The 21,873-nt window shown below is 49.9% G+C and overlaps 1 protein-coding gene across 1 annotated transcript; it reads right to left on the bottom strand.

The window, feature by feature from the left end:
- Positions 1–4,215: 4,215 nt before the first annotated feature.
- LOC140855360 (uncharacterized) lies at positions 4,216–7,757 on the bottom strand. Its single transcript, XM_073251243.1, has 4 exons — positions 7,587–7,757; positions 6,119–6,635; positions 5,442–6,064; positions 4,216–4,359 (listed from the first exon to the last, which is right to left on the bottom strand). The coding sequence occupies exons 1-4, from the start codon at positions 7,755–7,757 to the stop codon at positions 4,216–4,218; spliced, it is 1,455 nt and encodes a 484-aa protein (XP_073107344.1).
- Positions 7,758–21,873: the final 14,116 nt, after the last annotated feature.

Raw genomic sequence — 21,873 nt, 5'->3', positions numbered from 1 at the left:
TCCGACATCTAGGAAGGCCGGTAGAAGTGGGACGACAGCCATCCAAACCGATAGTGAGTCGTTGGCGTCCCATCCGATGGGAAGTCGGTGACGGGGGGTCGGCCCTCAAGCGATCGACGGCGACGTGGGGCCGCTGGGCAGACCCGCTCCGGTCGGGGTGCAACCGATAGTTGCTGTCGGTGTCGCCCGCGGTCGGTCGGGAGGAGTCGGTCGGTCGGGATGGAGTCGGTCGGTCGGATGGAGTCGGTCGGTCGGACGGAGTCGGTCGGTATATCCCAACAGTTGCCCCCCCACTCCTGAGCCTGATGTCACATTGGCCCGCGTCTCCACGCAGGTAGGACGTTGGGCGAAAGGAGTGGATTCCTTGCTGCATCCTGGACCGAGTTTGCCGACCTCACCGGCGGATAGTCCGGGCGAGTTGATGTCAGGTGTCCCATTGTCCGATGCTGCGACGTCGAACGATCCGGTGTCAGGCGATCGGGTGTCAGACGATCGAGTGCTGGACGATCCGGTGTTAGGCGATCGAGTGTCAGACGATCGAGTGCCGGACGATCCGGTGTCAGGCGATCGGGTGTCAGACGATCGAGTGCCGGACGATCCGATGTCAGGCGATCGGGTGTCCTGCGCCTTTTGGGGAACGCAAATCACCGTCCGACGCCGGTTCTGGGGACGCGGGTCGTTGTCAGGCGTCCCATCGGGGACGCGAATCGCCACGGGCAATTTAATTCCGAATCGCGGCCCTTCCGCCACGTGTCAGGGGTTGTTGGCCCGGCGTCCCTCGCATTTAATGAAGGTGGCGTGGCCTTCCTGGGATGGGTGCGCCGAACCGCCGGATCGAAAGGGGGCCCGGATGCCGCCACATGTCGCTCATCTGAGAAGTCTCGGTCGGTGCGGTGTCATCTCGGCCGTCGAACAGCCCTATATATATGGGGCCACTTGTACTCGAAGCTTCATTTCTGACGGTTTCGCTGCGGAGACTCTGCCCAAGCGGTCTCTCTATCGTCGACGGCAGCTGCGCCCACCCCCACTCCCGCAAGGGTTCGTTTGGAGCTCGTCCCCTCCTTTCTTTTCCTCCTCCTTCTTCGATTTCGTCTTCTTCTTGGTTCTGGTGTTATGGCCAGAACCTCTCCTCAGGAAGCTCGGTCGGGAAACCCGACCAACGACCTTCGGTCGACTCCGGAAGTTGAGGTTTCCTTGCTTTCAGGGCCGAGTGTCGATCGGCTTCGGGATCAGTATCGTATCCCAGAGCAGTTCCGACTTTTCGCCCCAAGGACCGGCGGTCGGGTTAACAACCCGCCTGCGGGCTAGGTGGCATTGTACGTCGAGGATCTCCGAGCTGGTCTTCGGCTTCCGATTCTGGAGTTCGTCCGGAATCTGCTAGATTATTACAGACTTTGTCCGACGCAACTGGCGTCGAACTCTGTTCGGCTAATAATCAGCTTCACCCTGTTGTGTCAGCTTCTGCCGACCAACCCTCGTATCTCTCTCTTTCGGGCATTTTTTATCCTCCGACCCCATCCTAAGGCCCGAGGGTGGTGGCTCTTCAACCCCCGGAAGGGTCTTTCCTTTATTACTGGCCTTCCATCGTCCATTCATGGATGGAAGAATCAGTTTTTCTTTGTTTCTTCTTCTTCTCCCTGGGGCTTCCCTTCTCACTGGGGCGTGCCTCGAACCGAGGCAAACGAGAACAGCCGGGTGGAGGCGGATGACCGGGAGGACTTCCACTGACTCAAAGACATGTCGGTCCTGAAGCAGAGGGAGCTTGTTACCGAACAAGCCCTCTATGACGCTGGCCTGAGCTTGGTCCCCCGTCTAGGTATCGCCCGATCCATCAGTTATCTTTTTATTTGGCATTCGTTCTCGTGCATATACTGATCCTTTTGTCGGCATTGCAGGGACACCACCGAGGATGAGGTTGACCGACGCTGAGATCAGACAATATGCGATGAGGAAGAGGCCGGCGTCGGGGGCCGGACCTTCACGGCCGTCGAAGAAACCCTCCGCAGCGGCGCCGACCGTCGCAGCATCGGTGACCGATCAGTCAGAGCCGGTGATTGCACTCTCAGCTCCGACGGTGCAACCGGAGGAAAGGCCGATGGAGGTAGCGGCTGAAGGAACGTCGGCGGCTTCGCCTACGGGTGTAGCGTCGGACGCCATTCGGGAACCCGAACGTCATCCGTCGGCATCTGCAGCGGCAACGGGGGGTGCTGTGTCAAGCTCGAGCATCCCTTCCTTACCCGATCCACTGGCTGGGGTGGCCGATCGGGGGAAAGCCCCGATGGACCCAGCTGACGACACAAGGTCGGAGAGTCGCACCGCGCCACCTGGCGCTCAGGTCCCTGAAGGAGCGTCGGCGCTGGCTGACCACAACCTGGCCAGGAGACTGTGCTAGGGGATCCTTCTCCCAGCCGATGTGGAGGTGTTGAAGTCTCGGCAAGTGACCGAGATTCTATCTTCATTCTACCTGACCATGGTCGGGGTAAGTTCCACTTCGTCTTCCTTTGTTCTTAGTGTTTTCATTACTTCGCTTTCCTGACATAGTGCCCACGTTTGCAGCTAATCTATACCATGTCCAAACTTGAGGCCGGGTACCGGAGGTTCGGGAACGTCTGGGCGGCCTGGAAAGATAGGGCGGCAACCGCCGAAGCCGACAGGGCGATGCTGGTCGATCACTTGAAGCAGTCGACCGACTGGAAGGCAAAGCTAGTGGATGAGGTCTCTCGTCTCGGGTCCGAGCTCAAGTCGGCCCGTAAGGAAGCCAAGCGCAAGGGTCGGACTGCGCACCGTCTGCGGCGCGAATGGGACAGCGTCGCCGTCGAGCTCGAGGCCGAACGCGAGCAGCTTCGGGTCAGCCTGGAGAGTCTCGCCAAGGCCGAGAAGGACTTGTCGATTGCCCAAGCCGATGCCGACATAGCGAAGGCAGAGACGGAGTCGGCGAAGGACTCTCTCGATCGGGCGGAAGCAGAGGCAAGGTCGGTGAAGGAGTCAGTGAGTCGGGCGGTGGACGACTTCCGTGGCTCCGACCGATATCGAGAGGAGCTGCTGGAGTCCGGCTTTGCGTCGTATCGGGTGGGGTATGAGGATAGTCGGGATGCAGTCCAAGCTCTGTACCTGGAGCTGGACCTCAGCGTCATCATTCCACCAGGGGTCGAGGACCAAGCCATGGAAGAGATGGCCGACCCGTCGTCGGGGGGCGTCGCTGTGGCGGGAGAGGCCATCCCGGAACAGATTGCCGAAGGAGGGACGGCCCTGACTCCTGACCAGGCCCCGACCCATGATCCAGCACCGACCGCCAGTCCAGCACCGACCGACGATCCTGCCTCGGCCGTCGACCCAGTGCCGATCATGGTGGATACACCGGTCATCCCTGAACTTCCGTCAGTCGAGGAGATTGACTCCGAAGGATGATCGCGGCCTTGTCTTCCTTTATTGTTTTCATTTTTCTTTGCGCACTTGTAACCGGGCTTCGGTCCGATTTTGTAATCAAATGAACTTAAGAAAATTCTAGTTCCCTTTTCTTGCCTGTTGGGATGTACTTGTAATCGTGGGGTCATAAGGTCGGAGAGCCGCAGCCTTGGCGTGCCGCATTAGGACACCCAACGTCATCCCGAGTCGTTAGTCGAGATAGTCGGTGGTTCGGTATAGGATAGGCAAGACGAACCCCGACCATTAATCGTCCGTCTCAAGACCTGGACCGAACATCCATCGTTAGGCCGTAAACCGAATGCCAGAGTCGAACGTACGTCGTACTGGCGTGAGTCGGGGGTCGACCGACTTCCAGGCACGAGTCCGCTGAGTTGGTCGTGCCGGCGGAGTCGAAGGTCGTCCGTGGGGAAGAAAGTCGACCGTCTTTCGGGTGCACCCCGATGACCCTAGTGTCGTCCGATGCGATCAGTCGGACTGCGCCAGGTACATCATCGCGCGCGGTCGACGTGTCTGGTCGGGAAAGCGATGGCAAGTCGGGTTTCCCTTACCCAGACGTAGGTCGGGCACTTGTGCAGCGCCGTGTGATAAACGGTGATAAGCCGAATACCCTTCGATCGGCCTCAACCTAGTCGGTAAGTCGCGAACGCAGCGTTGGTTGCGTTGGCGCTTGTGCCTTTCCCGATCGGAGCGGGGTCGGCGAGTCGGCCGATCGTTCTACCCGAACGTTCTAGCCGAAAGCTTTAGATGTAGAAGGAGTGTAACTCCCATTTTTGCAAGCGTGTCGGTCCTTCAAACATTCGACGCACCGTCGGCGGTCAGTCCGACGGCCCGCAGTAGAACGTTAAGTCCATGTTGGGATGTCGGAGGCTCACATTCCTTGGTGAGCGCCGAACCACAGTCGAAGGGTCGAAACTCCAGACTCCGAAGTTTAAACTGAGTTCGTATTCCAAATGGGGGAGGTACAGAGTTCACTGATGGTACAACCTCAGATTGTCGGCGTTCCAGGTTCGGAGAATGGGTTTTCCTTCCAAGGTTTCCAGTCGGTAAGCTCTCGGTCCGTAGGCGTCGGCTACCTTGTAGGGTCCCTCCCAGTTCGGGGACAATTTTCCCTGATCCGAGGGTTTTGAGACTTCCGCCTTTCTCAAGACCAGGTCTCCAGGTCGAAAGAGCTTCGGCTTTACACTGGCATTGTAATATTGGGCCACCTTTTGTCGGTAAGAAGCCATACGAAGTTGTGCCTCGCATCGGAGCTCGGGTAAGAGGTCCAAGTCGGCCCTCCGACACTCGGAGTTATCCGGCTCACGATATTGGTTGACCCTAGTTGATGGCAATCCGATCTCCAGCGGGATCATGACTTCCGTTCCATAGGCCAAGCTGAAAGGTGATTCTCCGGTCGGGATACGGGGTGTCATCCGGTATGCCCATAGGACGGAGTTCAGCTCTTCGACCCAGAGGCCCCTGACTTCATTCAGTCGGGTTTTGAGCCCATGCAATATGGTCCGGTTGGTCACCTCGACCTCGCCGTTAGACTGTGGAGGCCCGACCGAGGTTAGTCGGTGCGTGATCTAAAATCTCGCGCAGAAGTCTCTGAAGTCTTGATTGTCGAACTGCCGTCCATTGTCGGTAATGATGGTGTTTGGCAGTCCGAACCGAAAGATAATGGACTTCTGTACGAAGTCTTCCATCTTCCGCTCAGTGATTTGTGCTAAGGGTTCGACTTCCACCCATTTAGTGAAGTAGTCGATCGCGACGACGATGAATTTCCGTTGTCCGGATGCTGAGGGAAAAGGTCCGAGTATGTCGATTCCCCACTGGGCGAAGGGCCACAGGGCGATGACCGGAGCAAGCTGGCTGGCGGGTCGGTGTTGTATGTTGGCATACTTTTGGCATGATTCGTACCTCCGAACCAATTTAGCAGCATCCTTCTTCATAGTGGGCCAGTAGTAGCCCTGTCGCAGGACTTTGTAAGTCAAGGACTTGCCCCCCAAGTGGTCGCCACAGATTCCTTCATGTACTTCTCTGAGGGCATAGTCCGCATTGGTCGGCCCCAGGCACTTCAGCAAGGGAAAGGAGAATGACCTTTTATACAGTCGGCCGTCGATCATCATGTACTGGGAAGCCGTCCACCGGAGTCGTCTGGCCTCTGTAGAGTCTTCGGGGGTAGATCTGTCGGTCAGGTACTGAGCGATCGGGTCCATCCAGCTCAGCTCTGCCATTAATTGTAGTACTTTCTCGACCTCATCGATGCTCGGTCGCTCAAGACTTTCCACGAAGGTCCGGCCCAAGGCGCCGTAGTCGGATGTCGCGAGCCTGGAGAGCGCGTCGGCCTGAGCATTTTCCGCCCTGGGGATGTGGGAGATCTCAAAGTATTCGAAGGGCGCCATGAGATCTTTCACTTTTTGGTGGTACTTGGCCATGGTCGGATCCCGTGTTTCGAACTCGTCTTTGATCTGCCCAACGATCAGTTGAGAGTTGGAGAAGACTTTGAGTCGGCCAACCCCGAGCTCCAGTGCTAACTTCAAACCCGCGACGAGCGCCTCATACTCGGCCTGATTGTTGGAGGCCTTGAAGTCGAATCGGAGGGCGTGATCAGTAACCACCCCCTTCGAGTTGGTGAGTAGGAAACCGGCCCCGCTCCCTTGAGCATTGGAAGCTCCGTCGATGTGCAACACCCAGGCCGAATCGGGGTTACAGTCGGGGGTCCCGACCTCCGTGGGGCTTCCCTCCCCCGACCGTAGGTCGGTCGTCGGGCATTCGGCGATGAAGTCGGCCAGAACCTGAGCTTTGAGGGCAGGTCGTGGCCGGTATTGGATGTCGAATTCGCTCAGTCTCATGGCCCATTTCGCCAGCCTTCCTGATGTGTCGGGGCGGTGCAGGATGGCTCTCAGGGGCTGGTCGGTGAGGACCATGATGGCGTGTGCCTGAAAGTACGGACGGAGTCGCTGTGCCGAAATGACTAGAGCGAAAATCATTTTTTCTGCTTTCGAGTACCGAGTCTCAGCTTCATGGAGCACCTTGCTGACATAATATATCGGTTGGTGAACCCGATTCTCATTCTCTCGGACGAGCACCGAACTAACTGCCTCTGGGGAAGTAGCCAGGTAAAGGTACAGGACCTCCCCAACCTCCGGTCTCACGAGGAGCGGCAGAGAGGCCAAGTACCTCTTCAGTTCCTCGAAGGCTTGCCGGCACTCGTCTGGCCAAGAGAACTGCTTGGCTTGTCGCAAGGTTTTGAAGAACGGGAGGCATCTCTCAGCCGACCGAGAAATGAATCGGCTGAGCGCGATGATCCTTCCATTGAGTTGCTGCACCTCCTTCTTGGTGTCCGGGTGTCGCATATCGACGATGGCCCTGATCTTCTCGGGGTTAGCCTCGATTTTCCATTGTGAGATGAGGAATCCCAGGAACTTCCTCGAGGTCACTCCGAAGGCGCACTTGGTCGGGTTCAGCTTCATCCGGTGTCTTCGTAGAGTGCGAAAGGTTTCTTCGAGATTTCGGACATGATCTGAAATTTGCGCACTCTTTACCAGCATGTTGTCGACATACACTTCCATGTTGCGCCCGATCTGATCTTTAAAGACCTTGTTGACCAGTCGTTGGTAGGTGGCACCAGCATTCTTCAGTCCGAACGGCATTACTCTGTAATAGTAGAGGCCCTTGGCGGTTACGAAAGTGGTGTGTTCCTCGTCCTCAGACACTATCCGGATCTGGTTGTACCCTACGAAGGCGTCCATGAAGCTGAGCAGTCGGTAGTCGGACGTCGCATCTACCAGCTGATCGATCTTCGGAAGTGAAAAGCTGTCCTTTGGACAGGCTCGATTCAAGTCGGTATAGTCGATGCAGATTCTCCATTTTTCGTTGGCTTTTTTCACCATCACAACGTTGGCGAGCCAATCGGAATAAGTGGTCTCCCTGATGAAGCTTGCCTCGAGTAGCTTATCCACCTCCTCGTCGATGGCCTTCTGTCTTTCTGGAGCGAAAGATCTTTTCTTCTGCCTTATCGGCCTCGCTGATGGGTCGATGTTGAGTCGATGGATCATCATCTCTGGAGGAATTCCTGGCATATCCGCCGCCGACCAAGCGAATACGTCGGTATTTGCCTTCAGTAGCTCTGCCAAATGTCGTCGCTCGGGGTCGGGTAATTGAGACCCGACCCATACCTTCCGGTCGGGGTTCCCTGCTATCGCGATGGGAACGAGCTGTTCGGCCGGCTCGCCCCGCTCTTCTTCCTCCTGTTGGTCCAGCTTATCGGCCGTCAGGGGGCCTTTCGATTCGTCGCTTTGAGCAGAGATCTGAAAGTATCGATGGGCGAGGTGTTGATCTCCACGCATCTCCCCGATGCCGTTTTTGGTCGAAAACCAAACCAGGAGATGATACGTCGAAACTATCGCCTTGAGGGCGTTCAGTCCGAGTCTTCCGAGTATGGCGTTGTAGGCGGAGGGCACCTGGACGATCGCGAAAGTCAGGAGGACCGTGCTTTGTCGTGGTTCGGCTCCAACCATCACGGGCAGGGTGACCTCTCCTTCCACTGCGACAGCGTCTCCAGCGAAACCTATTAGGGGTATAGAGACTCCCTTGAGTCGGTCGGCCGACAGTCGCATCCGTGAGAAGGTCGAGTAAAACAGAACGTTCGTTGAACTTTCATTGTCTACAAAAAAATTTTTTACATCATAATTGGCTATTGTTGCTGAGACAACAACAGCATCATCATGGGGGATTTGGATGCCCCGAACATCTTCTTCTATAAAGGTAATCACATCGTTCGGGCGTAGCTTCTTCGTCGGCTCCCCTCCAGCGGACATCCCCGAGCCCAGCCGTTTGGAAATCATGTTGATGACCCCGGCCGTAGATCGATTATCAGTCGCTTCTTGGGTCGGCTGGGGTCGTCGGTCGGCAACGGGTTGGGTTGGTGGGTTTCTCCGAAATTTATCGAGATATCTCCGACGGATGAGGACTTCAATCTCATCCTTAAGCTGGATGCATTGCTCGGTATTGTAGCCGTGGCCCCGGTGAAATCGGTAGTATTTTCGTCGGTCGAGGCCCTTTGCCTTCAAAGGCGGAGGTCGTCGCAGGTACTGTTCCCCTTCGATCTCCATCAGAATCTGCACACGGGGAGCAGAGAGGAGAGTGTAGGAATCGTACCTGGGGCGCATCGACCTCGGGCTCTGTCATCGGGGCGACCTCCGATCCCGTTGTGGGGGTGATACCCGACCATCGGTCGGGGGCCTGCTAGGCACAGCAGGGTCCCGACCCTTCCTCCGCTTCTCCTTCGAGCCCTTGGGCTCAGCTAAGCGTCGGTCGGAAGCTCCCTCGTCTGCACGCATGTACTTGTACGCTCGCTCCAGCAACTCAGCATACGTTCGGGGGAGGGTCTTGTCCAAAGAGTAGGTGAACCGGAATGTCCTCAGCCCGCGCTTCATGGCCGAGACGGCCATGTCCTCATTGAGGTCCCGAACCTCGAGTGTGGCCGCGTTGAATCGCGCCACGAAGTATCAGAGCATCTCATTTTCCTCTTGTTTAAGAGAGAAAAGGCTATCCGATGTTCGGGGTGGCCTTCGGCTGGTGCTGAAGTGGGCCGCGAAGGAGTGCTCGAGCTGCCCGAAGGAGTGGATACTTCCCGATCGAAGATCGGAGTACCAGGCCCTGGCAGCTTTGCGTAGCGTGGCGGGGAAGCCAATGCAAAGGAGAGCGTCGGTTGCCCCCTGGATCGTCATGAGAGCTCTGTAGCTCTCCAGGTGGTCGATCGGATCGGTGGAGCCGTCATAGGGCTCCACGTGCGGCATTTTGAACCGACTGGGGATCGGCTCGTCAAGGATGAGTCGGGAGAGAGGTTGGGCGGTCTGGAAGTCAACGTCGTTCGAGGACTTCTGTCCATCCACCTGCAACTGGGCAAGCCGATGATCGATCTCGTCGAACCTACGTTCGTAGTCGTCGATCCGTCGGTGCTGGGAGACCCCAAGAGTGGAGTCTCCAGAGGAGTCCGAAAGAGAGGCGGACGGCGTCTGCGGTCGCTTCTCCTTCCTTGCCCGTTCCAGCTGGGAAAGAGAGGGCCGTCGAGCCCGACGGGCGTTGCACCGTGGGTGCTCCCCCTCCTTCCGATGGGAGCGGGGTGACAGGGGCTCTGGAGAAGGCGACGGCGAACGGTGCGGGCGTCGGCGGCTACTCCTGGAGGGTATCGGATGCACCGTCGGTCGCTCGCCCGATGAAGGCGGCAGCCGGATCGGTTGCTGAAGGCCTTTGACCGCGTCTGTTAGCACGGTCATCTGCCGAACTATTGCTGCGATCTGCGCCTCCGTGGTCACTCCGGGACGCGAAGAGCTGGGCTTCGCCATGGAGGGTGGAGGGGAGGCCTCTTCCCGGCGGGAAGAGCGCCTCGCCGATCTAGTGACCCTCGACCGTTGAGCTCTTGTCTTCGTCATCTTGAATTTTATGGGGATAGTGTACCGTCCGTAGATGTCCTGAACACGTGACTGTCGTCCCGCCTCCTTCCTGGCGCGCCAATCTGTTGCGGTCAATCCCCTCGTCGCCTGGTCGTCGGGAACGAGTGCCTGCAAAGGAAAGTCCACACTGACCGGAGGCTGCTCCGGCGGGGACCCTCCGACGGTCAAGTCAGAGAGGAGACTAGGCAACAGTGAAAAGGAGACAAGGAGCTCTACGGAGAGAGAGAGGGAGAGAGGGAGAGAGAGAGAGAACAAGCCTGAGTGTTTTCTCTGGGAAGCCCCCCCTCGCTAGCACTGTTGCCTTCTCCGATTTATAGTAGGAGGCGGTATGGCCTCGCCATCGGTGATGTAGATAACTGGAGAGTTGTCAAATCGTCGGAAATTGTCATGCCGGTGACAAAGTTGACAGGTCCTAGGAATTAATTCTCGTCCTTAGCCGGACAGTGCCCCAGGCTTCCTGGCAGGATAATGCCCCCTGGCGCTCATACGGTGTTTACTTGATGGGACTGCAGCCCACGCCGCTCATCCGACATCTAGGAAGGCCGGTAGAGGTGGGACGACAGCCATCCAAACCGATAGTGAGTCGTTGGCGTCCCATCCGATGGGAAGTCGGTGACGGGGGGTCGGCCCTCAGGCGATCGGCGGCGACGTGGGGCCGCTGGGCCGACCCACTCCGGTCGGGGCGCAACTGATAGTTGCTGTCGGTGTCGCCCGCGGTTGGTCGGGAGGAGTCGGTCGGTCGGGATGGAGTCGGTCGGTCGGACGGAGTCGGTCGGTATATCCCAACAGCATCCATCCAGAATTCAGTAGCATCGAAACGCCAACATCCAACACCAAACATATGGTTCTCATAATATACACTTAATGGACAAAAAATGAAGCTGAGGTAACAACATCAGCATTAGTAGAGTTGTCCTAGATGCTCACGATGAGTTCATCGTCGGCGCTGCCCAATTCTAATACTGTCAAACAGAGCTGAAAGCCATATTATAACCAATTGGAATATATGCTTTCTTGATCCCTGGACTTTCTATCGATTTTGTTCGCTGGTCAGTAATTGTAATTTTGTATCATCAATTTTATGAATGGTAATACAAGCTTAATTACTTTAAGCAAGTGGGAAAGATTTGTTTGCTGTGACTTAAACATCTTGCTTTTGGTTCGAATTTCTACTTTGGTGTTTCTGAAAAAGGACGATAGCCGATAATTGCCAACCTAGTAACTCGCAAATGTGTGTCTAATTGTGAGATATAACGCACTAGCGGTGGAAGGAAGGTTCATATCAAACTCCAATAGTGCAATAAAAGATCATCAAAATGAACAAATTAAGCTGAGAGGTCACAATACCAACAATTTAAAATTTACGTCATTCTTGCCATAGCAATAGATCCAGGAAAGTGGAGAAGACGAGGCATAACCTAGAGCACATTCACGATTTGTTTGGCTATTCCTATAGAACTGAGATGAAAATCCTTTAGGATTCGTGGTCTAGGCTATTTATTTAAGTATGGCTCTTGTTGGGATAAGTCAATCGACTCCTGACTCAGATCAACCAACTACCGACTTCGACTCAATAATAGCCGATCGATCAGACATACAAACCCGACCGACTCTACATCGGCTGATTATGCGGTTCCGACTCTTTATCAACCAACTGAGTGAACCGCACCGACCTATTGTCGGTTGACCGACTAATGATTCGACTACTACCAATCGGTAGCGAACAACTTAGATCATCGGCATAATAGAATTACTAATCGATGGTCGCTCATGGATTCTACTGACATATGGTTGATTCTATCGACATTTGGTCGGCCAGTCAACCCAGACATACCATAACCGTCACGAACGGTTACCGACCGCATATCACGGTGCGATCAGTGGAAATTAACGATTTACTATGTGATTATGGTCCGATGATTTAGCGCTATAAAATACGGGACTACGTCCGACGATTACGAAAATCTCATCTATAAAATAGGGTAAGAAAAATAGGGCTGGTAAGCCAACTCTGGGCCAAAACTCTGCTACTGCTTACATTCAACTCCTGTTCGTCAACTTTTCTCTCTGACTTAAGCATCGGAGGATCTCCGCCAGACACAAATCCGATCTGCATGGACGCTGTTTTGCCGGTGTTCATTTTCGACAGACGACGGAGAGCTGGCTGCAACAGATTGGTGCGCCAAGTAGGGGGGAAAGCAATCGTATTCACTATGGCAAAAATCAAAACCCAGTATTCTACTGCTACCGGGTCAGCGAGACACTTTTTCCATCGAGAAGAGGTTCCTCCCCCTCCTCTAATAGTAGAGCCTAGTTCTTCACGTTCTATGATCACCACGGACGTCCAGATCGCTGTACTCGTGCAGCAGATGAATGTCTTTACGGAGGCAGTCAAAAGCCTCCAACAGCAATAAATCCAGCAGCAACAGCCACCGGCAGAGCAACCAGTGGCATAATCGGTGCCATCCAGGTACAACCGCCATCATCCACGGCGATCATCATCTCTTTCTCCAGAGCAACCATCTCGGCTTCTCTGTCGAGACGAACAACACATTCTCGGCACTCTTGGCGTGCCACTCATTGTTCCTGATATTCCCCCTCTCCTTCCCATCTCAATAGTATTAGAAAGGGGAAACGACCGCAAACGCCCTCCGTGTCTCCTTCAAACTCGTCAGGTGGTTCTACCCCCGGAGTTTTTCAATGATGATTTGATGATTATGAACATAAATTTCAGGAGATCAATCACCAACTCGCTCAGCACTCTTGGCGTGCCACTCATTGTTCCCGATATTCCCCTCTCCTTCCCATCTCAATAGTATTAAGGGGAAACGACCGCAAACGCCCTCCGTGTCTCCTTCAAACTCGTCAGGTGGTTCTACCCCCGGAGTTTTCCAACGATGATTTGATGATTATGAATATAAATTTCAGGAGATCAATCGCCAACTCGCTCAACTTCAAGTGGAAGGTTGGAAGTCCTCCAATGACTATGACTTCCATACCGTCCAATCATTGTCTCGACATGTCTTGGACCAATCGATCCCATCTCGGCTCAAGATGCCTCAGGTGGAGCCATATGATAGATCCACTGACCCGATCGACCATCTTGAGAGCTACAAGGCTCTCAGAATGATTCAGGCGGCGACCAACATCCTCTTTTGCATCAATTTTTCGGCAACTCTTCGGAAAGCTGCTCAAGCCTGGTACTTCGGACTTCAGTTGGGAAGCATATATTCTTTCGGATAGCTAGAACATTCTTTTGTGGCTCACTTCAGTACCAGTCGAAGGCTACCACGAACTTTTGATAATCTCTTCTCGATCAAGCAAGGAGAGATTGAAACACTTCAGGATTTCATGGCTCATTTTAATATGGCCATGCTTGAGGTCAAAAACCTCAATAAAAACAAGACTATCTCGATCATGAAAAGAGGTCTGAGGGGATCTCGATTCACATATTCTTTCGATAAGACTCTCTTCCAGATTTATATCGAACTTCTGAAGCATGCATACAAATATATGTGCACAAACGAAGGAGCTTCGGACCGATGCCAGACAGAAGGCCAAAGTCAGAAGAAGAAGAAACAGAAGAAGGGAGGAGCTCTGACCAAATCAAGTCAGCCACTGTCCAATAAGTGAGCTTCACCTCAACGACAGAGTCCAAGGATGGGTTACGACATGTATGACTCCTATATTCTTCTTTTCACTCATCGTGCGTAGATTCTTATGGAAATCGAAGGAGCAGAATATTTACAACACTCCCCATCGATGAAAGCATTATCGAGGAGCCACGATCAGAAGAAGTATTGTTGGTTCTATTATGATCACGGTCATGATACCGAACAATGCATCCAACTCAGGAATGAGATAGAAGCCCTGATTCGACAAGACTATCTCGAGAAATATCGAAGAGATCCGCTGACTCAACCTCCTGCTGATCGACGACCTCAGTTGTAAACTGAGGAAGCTATAAATAATCAACCGACTGTAGGGGTGATCAACATTATCTCCGGACGACTGGACGGAGGGACAACTTTCGAAGATGAGTCGGCAAAGCGACGATGACTCAACAATATAATAATTTTTTCAAAAGAAGATGTTCGGAGAATTCAGACTTTCTATGATGATGCTGTTGTTGTTTTGACAACAATAACAAACTATGATGTAAAAAGAATCATTGTAGATAATGAAAGTTCAATCGATGTTTTATTTTATTCGACTTTCTCTCGAATGCGACTGCTGACTGACCGATTTAGAAGAGTCTCGACGTCGTTAGTCGGTTTCACAAGAGATGCTGTCACAGTGGAGGGAGAAATTTCTCTTTTCTTAACCACTGGGATCGAACCACAATAGAGCACTGTTTTCATAATGTTCATGATGGTTCAAGTACCTTCGGCTTATAATGCCATATTTGGATGACCTGGGCTTAATGCTCTGAGAGCAGTGGTTTCAACATACCATTTGTTAGTCCGATTTTCGATAAGATATAGAGTTGGAGAGATGCGTGGAGATCAATAACTCGTCCGATGTTGCTTCCTTGTCTCCATCCAAAATAATAAACCTGAAGATTCTTTACCTGTTGATAAATTGAATCAAAGAGAAAATTAGGAGAGGGGTGAACTGGCTGAACAACTGATTTTCATTCTGTTAAAAGAAGAAGATCCCGAGAAAACAGTCCGAATTGGATCACAATTATCCGACTCAGAGCGGCAACAACTAATAAAATTGCTCAGAGCCAACATCGATATTTTTGCTTGGTCGGCCACTGATATATCCAAGATTCTTTCAGAAATAATAACTCACTGGCTTAACATCAACCCAAATGTTAAGCCGGTGAGACAGAAGAAGCGACCTTTTGCACCTGAAAGACAAAAGATCATTGATGAAGAAGTCGACAAACTTCTTGCAGCAGGCTTCATCAGAGAAGCTACATATCTCAACTGACTTGCCAATATGGTAATGGTAAGAAAAGCCAATGAAAAGTGGAGGATCTACATCGACTATACTGATCTGAATGTAACTTGTCCGAAGGATAGCTTTCCGTTGCCAAAGATTAACCAATTAGTTGATGCGACTTCTGACCACCGACTTTTGAGTTTCATAGATGCCTTCGCTGGATATAATCAAATCTGCATGGCACCATAAGATGAAGAGCACACAACTTTTATGACCGATAAAGGCATATACTGCTACAAAGTAATGCCTTTCGGTTTGAAAAATACCGACGCTACCTATCAATGGTTCGTCAACAAGATTTTCAAGACACAGTTCAGAAGAAATATGGAAGTATATGTGGACGACATGCTGGTGAAGAGTCTCCAAATTTCAGATCATGTTCGAGATCTGGAGAAAGCTTTCGACACACTCCGACGGCATCAGATGAAATTAAACCTGACTAAGTGTGCATTTGGAGTAACCTCTGAGAAATTTCTTGAATTTCTTGTTTCACAATGAGGAATCGAGACTAATCTCAAAAAAATCAAAGCCATTATCAACATAAAGCATCCGAGTTCAAAGAAAGAGATACAGCAACTCAATGGAAGGATTGCCGTGCTCAGCTAATTTATTTCTAGATCAGTCGAGAGATGCTTGCCATTCTTTAAAACTTTACGACGAACGAAGGATTTCTCATGATCGGATGAATGCCAACAATCCTTCAAAGACTTAAAACAATACTTGGCTTCTCCACCTTTGCTCACAAAACCAAGGACCGGAGAGACATTGTATCTTTACTTGATAACTTCAGCAGAAGTAGTTAGTTTGGTGCACATTCAGGAGGATGAGAATCGAATTCATTGATCAGTCTACTACACCAGCAAAGTACTTCACAATGCTAAAGTCCGATACTCAAGGGCAGAAAAAATGATCTACGTCCTAATCATATCGGCACAATGACTTCGTCCGTACTTTTAAGCCCATCCGATTATAGTTCTGACGGATCAACCGCTGAAGGCAATCTTACATCGACCTGACACATCAGGTCGGATGGCAAAGTGGACAGTAAAGCTTGGCAAGTTCGACATTCAATATCGCCCACGACCGTCCATGAAGACGCAAGTCCTAGCTAATTTTGTCGTAGAATGTCCTATATTCGACAATAAACTAGAAGATATAGATGACAACACAATAAAAGAGGCTACCGCTCTCAAATCCAACTTAAAGTCGATCTGAGTGCTGCACATTGATGGAGCATCTAATACACAAGGTAGTGGAGCTGGCCTCATACTCACAAATTTCGAAGGGATAGTCATCGAGTACGGCCTTCGATTCAACTTTAAAATCTCAAATAATCAAGCCGAGTATGAAACACTTTTGGCTGGCTTGAAGATAGCCAAAGAGCTTGAGATTTACAGTTTAAAGGTCTTCACTGACTCACAACTAATCACTGGACAGGTTAAGGGTGAATTTGAGGCCCGCGACTCCATTATGATGAAGTACCTTCAGAAGATGAAAGATTTTACGGCAAGCTTGAAATATTTCGAGATCTTTCACATTCTCAGAATCGAAAATACTCGAGCCAACGTACTTTCATGACTGGCTACTACCGCTTTCAACTCACTGGGTCGGACATTTGTTGGATGCCTCGAACAGTCGAGTATTGATAAAGTCAAGGAGGTATTGCAGCTCACTATCGAACCAAGCTGGATGGATCCGATCATTCAATACCTGACCGATGGGATCCTTCCTGCGGACTCCTCAGAGGCTAAACGACTTCGATGGACGGCCTCTCAATATGTAATAATGAATGGTTATCTTTACAAAAGATCGTTCTCTCTCTCTCCTTGCTGAAATATTTAGGACCTACAGATACCGACTACGCACTTAGAGAAGTATATAAAGAAATTTACGAAAATCACTTGGGGGACAAATCTCTAGCTTATAAAGTTCTGCGACAAGAATATTATTAGTCTACCATGAAAAAAGATACAGCTGAACTCATTCGAAGGTGTGAACTATGTCAAAAGTATGCAAATATACAATATTAACCGGCTAGTCAGCTGACGTCGATTGTAACACCATGACCCTTCGTACAATGGGGGATTAACATACTTGATCCTTTCTCCCTATATCTAATCAGAAGAAATTCATAGTGATCGCCATCGACTATTTTACTAAATGGATAGAATCCGAACCTCTGACGTAAATCACTAAAAGCAAGATGGAAGACTTCATTCAGAAATTCATCATTTACAGATTCGATTTGCCACACACCATCATCACCCGACAATGATCGATAATTTGACAACTAAAATTTCAGAAAGTTTTGTGCGAAGTTCCATATATGTACAAACTCACGTCGGTCAGCCATCCATAATCAAATGGTGAGGTGGAAGTAACCAACCGGATAATCCTACACGGGCTAAAAATCTGACTGAATGAAGTCAAAGGCCTCTGGATAGAAAAATTATATCCGATCTTATGGGCGTATCGAATGACTCCCCACATACCGACTGGAGAATCTCTCTTCAACTTGGCTTATGGGACAGAAGCAATGATACCGCTTGGGATCGGATTGCCGTCAATAAGACTGGAGTAATATAGTGAGCCGAGCAACTCTGAATGTCAGAGAGCTGACTTAAATCTTCTTCTAGAACTCTGACAATAAGCTCAAGTTTGGATGGCTGCATATCGACAAAGGATAGCCCGGTATTACAACGCAAGAGTCAAGCCGAAGGTCTTTCGATCAGAAGATTTGGTCTTAAGAAAAGTAGAAGTCTCAAAATTCTTGGATCAAAGAAAATTATCTTCGAACTGGGAAGGACCTTACAAAATATCCGAAACTCTTAGATCGGATGCATATCGGCTAGAAACTCTCGAAGGGTCGATGATTCTCCGAACATGAAATGCGGACAATCTGAAGATGTATTATCAATAAAATCGTCGATATGTATATTATTTAAAATACAATTAGAATTTCAGAATCGTAAGTCTTTGACAAGTTTTATCAATTACTGGCTATATGTCGGCTTCCATTGCCAAAGCTAAGTTATCTACTGTACTTTGATATGAAGTTTATCTCAGCCTCCATTATAAAAACTGAAGGATCAACTACTTCGGTGATGACTGTATTTTAATTCTCATGCAAAACTCGACATACTGACTACAATCTCAACCGACATCGACTACACAGGCTTTCACCGCAAAAGTCAAATTGCCGATTATACTTCGATTCTCAATATTGGCTCTCTATTGTAAAAGCTGACTGTCGTCGAAAGACTAATATGCCGACTTAGTTCCAACTAAGCGGAATGAAAAATATCAAAATGATCAAGGTCGGATTGGAATTATACCGACTAGACTACGGCCAGTTGAGGAATATTCGGCTTGCCATCGATTATTAGATAATTCGATGTACAAGCCCGACCAAATATCAGGCACGGGATATTCGACCTATAATCGTTATCCTAATTTCTATTAAGTACATCAAAATGACTACACGACTGAAGACATTCTACAAATCCTACCGAATGATCGGGTCACTGACTAATGTTCGGTGGTTATTCTACATTGCAAGCATTATGAACAAGTAAAACAAGAGCCTAAACTTAGAAGGAGAATGTTTTCATTCACTGTCAAAAAAGAGTTACAAAATTGGATCAAAGTCCGACTACAAGTATCAGATTACAGAAACAAAAAAAAAAAGAATACATGGACTAAGCTTTGTCATCGTTCCTATTCCTTTGCTCAGGTATAGCATCGTCGACTTGAACGATTTCAAGCTCAGTCGGTGCTTCTTCTTGAGTCGGAGCAGCTTCTTCTTCAGCAACTCCGTCTTCCGATCTTGGAGGGACGATGCTGCTCAAGTCGAAACTCGGGTATAATTTTTTGACTGCATCTTTACCGTCTTCATACCCAACGTAGTACAAAATGAAATCATTTTCGAGGATCTCTTCTTTGTATTCTTCCGAACTTTGAAAATCTTCGATTGCCCGACCCAATGCTTCTCTTACCGACTCTGCTTTTGCCTTGGCCAAATCAGCATCGGCTCGAGCAGAGGATAATTCTTCTTCGGCCAGTGCCAACCTTTTCAGGCTAGCCCGATGATATCCACGTTCGGCTTCGAGTTCTTCGATGCATCCGTTTCGCTCTCGTCGAAGCCAGTGGATAGAATACTTCTTGCTCTTGACTTATGACTCAAGAGTCGAAATAGCCTCGTGAGCCGACGTAAGTTCGACCCCCGATGATGTCAAGTTGTCAGTTAGTCGAAAAACCTCCTCCTGAAGTTTGACTTTCCGCTTTGTCGCCAACTTAAGTTATTCAAGTGCAGCTGATTTCTTAGCATCGCGGCTACCATCTTATTCTTCCACGCACTATGGATGTCGGCGAATTTCATGTAGCCGACCTCCAGGTCAAACATGTCGTGGATCAACTACAGACAGAGGATAAGTCGGTTAAAAAAAAAAGAAAATTTACCAAAAAGACTTACCCCGATGATTGTCGGATAAAAGGACAAAAATATTTCGACCACTGACTGTTTCCTCTAGCACTCTCGATCAACCGAAAGAAGAGTCACATGGCACAGTCGCTTGGCTAGTATAGAATTAGCCAGGGCCGATTCATCGACGGACACTTGGAGGTCAAAGTGCACCGCATGGCCCTCCGATGTTGCATCATCCGCCGACGTCATCGGAGCTTTCCCCCGATCTGTTATCGACGGCCCCATGTTTGAAAGCGAGAGAAAGCTTGAGCTTGACTGCGCCCCAATTAAAGGAACAACTGGCGCAGCCGCAGATTGTTCGGGCTCTATTGCCTTGGCCCGAACCTCTTCAGGTGGTGGGACTACCGATGTTGTTTAGGTGGTTCCCCTCACTGTCCTTTCCTCAGATGACACAGCAGGGAGCACTGTCGGAGCTGACGGTGCCAAAATTGGTTCGAAAACTGATGCCGATGGGGTATCAGGTTCCGCGATCGATGTTGAAATATCGACTGGAGCTGATGCTTGATGCCTCTTCGGCAGTCGCGAAGGCCCGACCTCAGATACTGCCCTCTTCATGGCAGCATGCTGACAAATGTCGACATTCGACACTCGCACCCTCTGCTGCATGACTGTAATTACAATAGAGGTCAGTACAATTCAGCAAGTAAAAAGAAAGTCAGAAATAACCGACCAACTATACTATACCTAAATGAGGAATCGAACTAAGACCGGCATCATAAAGGGCATGTTCGGTTACAAGCTCTTTCTGTTTTGGCACCGACATATCTTTCAGCCGGTGAAAGTCCTCCTAGTCGTCGACCTCTACTCGGCTGTTATCGTTGGGACCGGTTCGTGGATCTCCCCAACGAGAATGAAAATACCAAGGAAGGAAAGAAGAAGCAAAAAAAGCTGATTTTTCTATCCATGAATGGACAATGGAAGACCGGTAATAAAGGAAAGATCTTTTCGGAGGTTGAAGAACTATCACTCTCGGACCTTCGGATGAGGTCGGAGGATGAAGAAAGCTCGAAAAAAAAATGATGGGGCATGGTCGGCAACATCCGACACAGCAAAGCAAAGCTAATTATCAGCCAGACCGAGTTTGGTGCCAGCTGAGTCGAGCAAAGTCTGTAATAATTCAAAATATTTTGAATAAATTTTGAAATCAAAAATCAAAGATCCATCCGAAGATCTTCAATGTAGAAGGCCACCTGGCCTGAGGGTGGGTTATTCACCCGACCATCGACTCCAGAGGCAAAAAGTTGAAACTGCTCTGGGATACAAAACTGCTTCCGGAGCCGTTCAACGTTTGGTTTCGAAAATGAAGAGGACTCCACATCCGAACTCGACTGAGATTCATCAGTCGGATTCTCCGACTGATCTTTTCGAGAAGGAGAAGTCCTAACCATGAGAACAACTCTGAAGAAGATAGAAACTTTAAAGGAAAGGACTTGAAAAAAAGTCAAAGTTGACCTAAAAGTTGGGAATGATAACCTTGGGCGTTGAGGCAACAATCCGACAGAGTCCCAGCACCAAAAACAGTGAAAAGTGAAAATTTGGCTGAGAGTGATCCTTTATATAGGATCCCTCAATGGTCGAGATGAAGGCGGTCAAATCGAAGATCTACCAGATGACGATACGTGACAACATCTGAACCGACTATTGATCAGACGGTTCGACGTACGTGCCCCAGATTGAGCCACGTCACCTCTATCCGCGTGAACAATTTCTATCCAATAACATTCGGACACGTGGAATAAATCTACTTGTCAGAATCATATCATCAGATGCCGAATCGACTTTTCGAAATGATGCCTGACACTGATAATAGATACCGAATCATTCAGTCAGTGTGATAGACGACTGTACTTGCCACCACGATAAAATAGTGGATCACCCGTATCTCGAAGAAAATGACATCAAAATCAGGATTCGATGTGACAAAAAATAACTTCCTTCATCTAACATGATAAACTATGTGGTAATATACACGTCGACTCACCTTGGACTTGGGAGTGGAGGGCAACTGTTGGGATAAGTCAATCGACTCCCGACTTAGGCCAACCAACTACCGACTTCGACTCAACAACAGCCAACCGATCAGATATATAACCCCGATCGACTTTACATCGACTGATTATGCGGTTCCGACTCTTTATCGACTAACTGAGCGAACCGCATCGATATATTGCCGGCTGACCGACTAATAATTCAATTACTACCGATCAACAGCGGATGACTTAGACCATCGGCATTAAAGAACTACTAACCGACGGTCGCTCATGGATTCTACCGACATATGGTCGGTTCTACCGACATATGGTCGGCCAGTCAATCCAGACATACCATAACCATCATGAATGGTTACCGACCACATATCACAGTACGATCAATGAGAATTAATGATTCACTACGTGACTATGGCTCGATGATTTAGCACCATAAAATATGGGACCATGTCCGACGGTTATAAAAATCTCATCAATAAAAAGGGATAAGAAAAACGAAGCTGGTAAGCCAACTTTGGGCCAAAACTCTGCTACTGCTTATATTCAACTCCTGTTCACCAACTTCTCTCTCTGACTTAAGTATCAG

This window comes from Elaeis guineensis, chromosome 2 (genome assembly GCF_000442705.2).
Source record: "Elaeis guineensis isolate ETL-2024a chromosome 2, EG11, whole genome shotgun sequence".
Lineage (NCBI taxonomy): Eukaryota > Viridiplantae > Streptophyta > Magnoliopsida > Arecales > Arecaceae > Elaeis > Elaeis guineensis.
Note: the sequence above shows the minus strand (reverse complement) of the source record. Positions and strands in the feature narration are given on the sequence as shown.

Coding starts and splice junctions, on each gene's coding strand:
- LOC140855360 (XM_073251243.1), bottom strand. CDS start 7,757: ATGCGTGGAGATCAACACCTCGCCCATCGATACTTTCAGATCTCTGCT. Junction 6,636..7,586: donor CAGGGAACCCCGACCGGAAG/GTATGGGTCGGG, acceptor CAAGCCAAGCAG/TTCTCTTGGCCAGACGAGTG. Junction 6,065..6,118: donor GGAGGTCGGGACCCCCGACT/GTAACCCCGATT, acceptor CCAATGCTCAAG/GGAGCGGGGCCGGTTTCCTA.